This window comes from Sinocyclocheilus rhinocerous, unplaced genomic scaffold (assembly GCF_001515625.1).
Source record: "Sinocyclocheilus rhinocerous isolate Xijiao unplaced genomic scaffold, SAMN03320098_v1.1 scaffold461, whole genome shotgun sequence".
In the NCBI taxonomy this organism is placed as follows: domain Eukaryota; kingdom Metazoa; phylum Chordata; class Actinopteri; order Cypriniformes; family Cyprinidae; genus Sinocyclocheilus; species Sinocyclocheilus rhinocerous.
Window position 1 is genome coordinate 690,221 of NW_015624123.1, and position 6,572 is coordinate 696,792.

The 6,572-nt window shown below is 36.3% G+C and overlaps 1 protein-coding gene across 1 annotated transcript in view; it reads left to right on the plus strand.

Moving 5' to 3' along the window:
- LOC107737859 (glycylpeptide N-tetradecanoyltransferase 1-like) overlaps positions 1–3,390 on the plus strand; it is a 15,287-nt gene extending 11,897 nt beyond the window's left edge. The window contains exons 11-12 of the mRNA XM_016549489.1: positions 1,540–1,677; positions 1,998–3,390. Coding sequence (XP_016404975.1) covers positions 1,540–1,677; positions 1,998–2,018 — 159 coding nt within the window. The 3' untranslated portion in view covers positions 2,019–3,390. The remainder of the gene's footprint in view (positions 1–1,539; positions 1,678–1,997) is intronic.
- The last annotated feature ends 3,182 nt before the right edge of the window (positions 3,391–6,572 follow it).

Genomic DNA, 6,572 nt, shown 5'->3' on the forward strand with positions numbered 1-6,572 from the left:
CACTGGTGATGGATGAGGAGATTCCCCCCTTCCATGTAAAGCGCTTTGAGTGTCCAGAAAATCGCAATATAAACGTAACAAATTATTTTTGCTTTAAATAAGATCTTTAGGATATAATTTTTTTTTTAAATAGAAATGTCAGAATTCTGAAATATCACAATATCGCAATATCACAAAAAAAAAAAAAAACAAACACGCTGAAGTAAACAGTCAGCAATTAAACAAGAATAAGGAACTAATTACAAGCAATTGGACAAAAAAAAACTACAGTAACAAATAAATAAGAAAGGTTACATACATTGTATAAAGTAATCAAATGAATAAAAACACTGCGTGTACTTCTGTGTAAATAAAATATATATATATTTCTTCTCATTCAAATTACAAAAGTGATTTAGTCAAGAGCAGTGAGATATTTTCCCTCTTTTGTTGTTTGATTAACATGAATAACAGACAGCAGGAATATTAGACTGCTGTCACTTTAAGAGCTGCCCGGATCCAATATACTGTTACACATGTCTTCTTTCTCAGCTGTTTGCTTTCACTTAAAAGGATAGTTCACTCAAAAATTAAAATTCTGTCATTAATTACTCACCCTCAAGTTGTTCCAAACCCATAAGACCTCCGTTCATCTTCGGAACACAAATTAAAATATTTTTGATGCATCCCGTGAGGTACATTTCTACATACATTTCATACATTTCTGAGCCTTGATCGTGTAAGGATCCTTGCTGTCTATGGGAGGGTCAGAGAGCTCTCAGATTCCATCAAAAATATCTTAATTTGTGTTCCGAAGATGAACGGAGGACTTACGGGTTTAGAACAACATGAGGGTGGGTAATTAATGACAGAATTTTCATTTTTGGGTGAACTAACCCTTTAAGACCTAAATTACTGTGTTTACAAGGCAACTGGCAAAGATGGACATTTTGACACAGTACAGAGGTGTTTGTATTTAACCATTCAAGGCCTATAAAGCAGCAAAAAGAGCACCGAATTCACGTGTGCATATCTCTCAGACAGCACGCATATAGTGAAATGACTTCTCTTTCGCTGCTAATTGCATTTCAGCAGCTTAAAATCACTTGTTTTTAAACCGCAATGCTTAAAAACGTGTGCAAACGATTTAGTTTTTTTCACAGCAGCGTCAAGTGAGCATGTAGCCATGATAGTCCAGAATCTCTACTGGTGGACAAATTTCTATTGGTTAATTGTGTGTACCAGTATATCGCCCACCCCTAAGTTCGTTGTTGATTTTCATAATCCATTTTCAATAATTAGCCTTAATTTGAGTTTACTTATAGTTTTGGTGTAAATTTGTTGCTAGAAGTGAGCTACAATTTTTTTTTTGTCATTTGGAAAATTATTCATATATGAATTAATGTTGTTCTAGCAGTGAAGCACCATAAGCAATCCTGTGTTTATTTAGACTACCATCTGACTGACTAACATCAGTTTGAAGTGTGTAACTGACAGGATCTGGAGCATTAAATTTTGAGCAGATTTATTAAAGCTTTTCTTGTATCATTGCCCCTTCAGAAAGGATTCGATGTCTTTAATGCGCTGGACCTAATGGAGAACAAGACATTTTTGGAGAAGCTCAAGTTTGGCATTGGAGATGGAAACCTGCAGTATTACCTCTACAATTGGAAATGCCCCAGCATGGGGTCAGAAAAGGTACAGGTTCTCAGATGTCATAGACATGACTGAAGAATAAAATCAGTCCTTTTTTAGTCGGTCAAAGTCAAGTTAAGTTCATTGGCTTGTACACTAATTTAGCATTGACAAGTTAATTCACTAGGTGGCCATAGTGCTTCACAATCTGGCTCCCAAAGCACCTAGGTGTCACTTTGTGTGGTTTTCCATTGATTATTTTTTACATTTAATTTTTTTCATTTAGCATTATATTCCTTTATTTTAATTCAATGTGTAAAAATCCTAGAAGTTTAATATACAGCTTACTGAGCTGCCATAATTATTATTTATTTATTTTTTAGGTGGGTTTGGTTCTACAGTGACCCATTCCACCAGCCATAATCTGTGTCTCGCATGACAGCGAGGCGGATATATGACATCACGCACTGACCACCTGACAGATGCTACCAATGGACTTCCTGCTTCAGGAAGGAGTATTCACCGGCCATTTTTAAGTTTGAACTTTGACCTTTTGGACCTGCACTACTGCTGCCAGACTGAGAGAAGATGTGTTTTCTTCTCTTCTCTCTTATTTCTCTCTCTTTCTCTCTTTCCCTCCCTCACTCTTCTTCTTATTCTCTCTCTGCGCATGGACCTAAAGCCATTGTAATTACCATCATCAGAGATGAGGAACCTTAATCTGTTATGATTGTTATCAACAATGCACACACACACACACACACATACATGCTCATAGGTAACAACAGACAAGCTCATGATGAACCCTGATGGCATAAGTTTTGTGCTATTCGCATCGGTAGATTCAAATCGTTCAGTATAACATGATTTTACTCTCCCTATCCAACGGGAGGGGCTTTTTGCAGAAACATGGATGAAAATGTTTATTTCCTCAGTGTTTTAGAAAAGAACAGACAACAATCAAAGACACTTGAAAATTCCAAGAGAAAAAAAACAGCCAGTGAAATCATAAAAATCCCAAGTGGACATGACAAGGGCTGCTGTCAATGATTTTCCTGTGGGCATTCTCTCCTTCACACATCTTAAACTGTTTGTTGCCATGTCTCTACTTTCTTTTGACAAACGTTGACCAACTGACAGGTGCGGTACATGGCGAACGAGATGTTTTTGTCCTGGTTTTGCTTTGTCATTGCTTTTAATCTCTCCTCTAATCAGTTTATTGCTTATTTGTCTCTAACTGCCTGTGATCCCCTTTCACTGTATTGCCAACAGAGAAGCACCGTCTTTTTTCCAGAAACAAGGAGACAACGAGAAATACCATATAAGATCCACAAGTTGACAATGGATGGAACATTAATGTATACCTGGCAGATTAGGGAGGGGGGGATCATCATAAATTAGCAATAATGATGGTGTTTTTTTGAGGAAACGGTTTGGATTGGGGTGGGTGGGGGAGCTAAAACATGGAGTTAAGAATGAAATGTGATTTGTGTCGTGGAAGATAGATTTTGCCTGCTCATAAAGTTGTACAGCTCTATAAGGATTGGAGAGGATCCTGACTGTATTGTAACTCTTATTTCCAGCAAATGGAAGCGGATTGACGTACCAAATCAGTAGTTTTATGAGTGACTGGCAGTATCTATTTAAAGTTGTGGTTTTCTTGAACATAGTATGGGTAATTTGAGGAAACTGGTTGTGGAAAGTACAATGGAAGCAACTGAAAACGGGTCTTTAGGTTTTTATGATGGAGTGAAAGATGTCAACATGTATTAATTTTTTTTTTGTGCTAAATAAAAAGTAGCAGCTGCTGTGAATGTTTGGGTTTTGGTTTGTCATTTCTTAGTTTGGTCTCGCATTGTTTCACGTAAATGCAAATCTTTTTCTTTAATGCTGCTATTCCCTCTGCACATGTGTTTTTCGTTCTTGGTGTAGGAAATTTTAAGTTTAGCCACCACCAAGACCAGTCAAACCTCAATAAGGTCAACATGTTTTGTTCTTTTAATGCCCATGACTACAGCAACGTGAAACATTTGTCTTGTAGATGTGTTTATTATAGACCCTTGAATCAGACTAGTAGAAACTGCCTGATTTATTTCAAATTCTGCAACATACACTAAAAGTTTAGAGTGAGTAATTGCTTCTAATGTTTTGAAAAAAGTCTCTCTCTCTCTTTCTCTCTGCAGGTGAAGCTTGTGTATGTAACTGTTGAAGAGTTTTGCACTCTGTCCTACAGATTCAGACTTGGGGCAGGAAATGCAGATACTTGAAAGCTTAGCGAGGTCTCAGCTGAATCACATTGACACATTTAGAGAAGAAATTAAATGTGCATAAATGTTTATAGCTGATGTTAAACTATTGTTAATTTCCTGACTGATTTACATCTAACCACCGACAAAAGCTGTAAACAGTCCCACTGTCATCTGCTCACTGGCTTCTAACAGGAAGTGATATATATTAACACACATAGTTTGTGTGTGTGTGAGTGTTTTGACATTGCAGCGTCTGAAATCAAAGCACTTCTACACCTGCCATCTTTGCTTTAATTCATCTCTTCTGTCTGACGATCATGGCCAAACTTAAGATGACTGATCATATTTACAGCAATACTGCTCCACTGTCCACAGAGAGGCTGGAGGCTACACATGGATGTAAGTGATTCTTGATTTGTTCTTATCTGACTGAAATTTCACTCTATGTTGTGTGTATAATAAATAGGCTCTATGATTAAACGCTTACTCTTTTGCACAGTTTTGTTCAGGATATTGTTATTTTTAAGCTTCTGTCATCTTATATTTGAAAGGAAAAATTAAACCAAAAATGAAAATCTGAGAATTTACCTTCAAGCCATCCAAGAAGTAGATGAGTTTGTTTCTTCAGAACAGATTTACAGAAATGTAGCCTTACATTACTTGCTCATCAATGGATCCTCTGCAGTGAATTAGTAAATTAATATGAAGCAGAGGACTGATCATACCAATATGAAAATTATACTCTGTATTTACTAATTTCCTAAAAGCTCATACATTGTGCTGATTTGTGTTCCACGTGTCTCTTTGTCCATGTTTAATGTGTATTTTGTAGGTAACAGATCCAGCAGCAGCAGGAGGAGGAGTGATTGTATTAGTGTCCAGGTTCTTCTGTTCTCCTCTTCCTGTCACTGCTGGCTAATGGTGTCTTGTTATACCTGTGTGTGTATCCTCAAGTTTTATATACACAAAAACACATACCACAGACGTGGTACAGTCTTAATTTTACACTATGCATTATTTTGATAGTATTAGGTATTACCAATTTTACAGATTACAGCAATGGCACGAATCATTTAATGGAATGTGGGCCAGAAACAAATTAATCCAATCCAGGCGGATAAAATCCAATTGTCACCTGGTAATGCACTCATTCTGTTTTCTTACTTTAGTGAACATACATTAACAATGAAATATCTGAGGTATGATTGATCATGTGTCCCGACAGTTAAAAAAAACAGGCCATTTACATCTGCTATTTGCAATTGTCTTAGGTTAGCCAAACATATTAGATTTATAAATTTTTCAACAGAATCACTGGAGTGAAGAATTCACATTATTCTTAAAGCGATACTTTCTGTCTGCCTCATTCTGTCACCCTCATGTCGTTCCAAACCCGTAAGACGTTTGTCCGTCTTCGCAACACAAATTATGATATTTCTGATGAAATCCGAGAGCTTTCTGACCCTCCCATAGACACCAAAGGAACTACCACGATGTCCCTGCTTAGTTTCTGTGCCTTGACCGTGGTAGTTCCCTTACTGTCTATGGAGGGTAAGAAAAAGCTCTCGGATTTCATCAGCAAGTACTACTTTTAAACAAAGAAGCATACAGATAGTCTTAATATACTTTTGCCAGGCTCTACTCTTCAGCACAATAGTAACCTCAAACATAGGGTAGAGTGGGGGAAAACATAAGGTACGTTTTTGTTGTTGTTACGTACTATGCTGACAAGAGTAATGTAGAAGTACTCACTGTGAAGCTTGCACTGGCAACATACCTGAGAGAAAATGGATTTCTCCGGGAAATTATCAAATTTTCAGCAGTAAGAAAAAAGTGTATTAAAGCTTGTTGTTTTACAGAACATCACAGTTATATATGATATGAGAATAGTAAGGCATGTAGATAGGTGTTATTTAAGGAAAATTTAATTATATTTTCATAATGACAAGTTGTTGTTTTATTAATTCAAACCTAGTCTGTGGGGTAAAACTCCCCACTTGCTTCCCAATATAACCATGTTCTGAGCATCACGTCTTTCTTTTTTCCCATCAAATGTAATCTAACTAGGTGGTTGAATTAAAATATTTGGACTTTGTTTAAAAATTACGTCAGGTTACCTCATCAATAGTCCAGAGATTTGAGACCTTATTTAGCTTGTTTTGTATGGAGCTTATAATATGACAAAACGAATTGAATTTGTATTGTGTAAATTTGAATTATTGACAAGTGTCATTTAACAAAACCGAATATTATGTGGCATTTAACATGGTTCTGAATTAGATTTTTTTGAACTTGAATATTAAACATTTGAAATTTAACACAACTGAATATTTTTATGGCAGAGTTTTAAAGACATGTATTTTCAAACAGCAATTTATTTTGTTCTAAAATCTTAGACGGCAAATATTCAGTTTTTTAAAATACAATACAGTTTTCAAGATGAAGAGTAAATTCGGAACATCAAATTCAATATTCTAAAATTCAATACGCAGAAATTCAGATCGTAGAGAAAGTAGGTCAGAGGCAATCCACAGGGAAGAGTAGATGATCTCCGAAAAGTCAAACGACGCATTTGGGCCAATTAGTTTTCTGGCGTGAGCGTGCGGTTCAAGATCTACCTGATCATGAATCGCCCAGAGGTAGCCTAAGTGATTCTTTAAACATTTGTGACCCTGGAGCACAAAACCAGTTTTAAGTCGCTTGGGTATA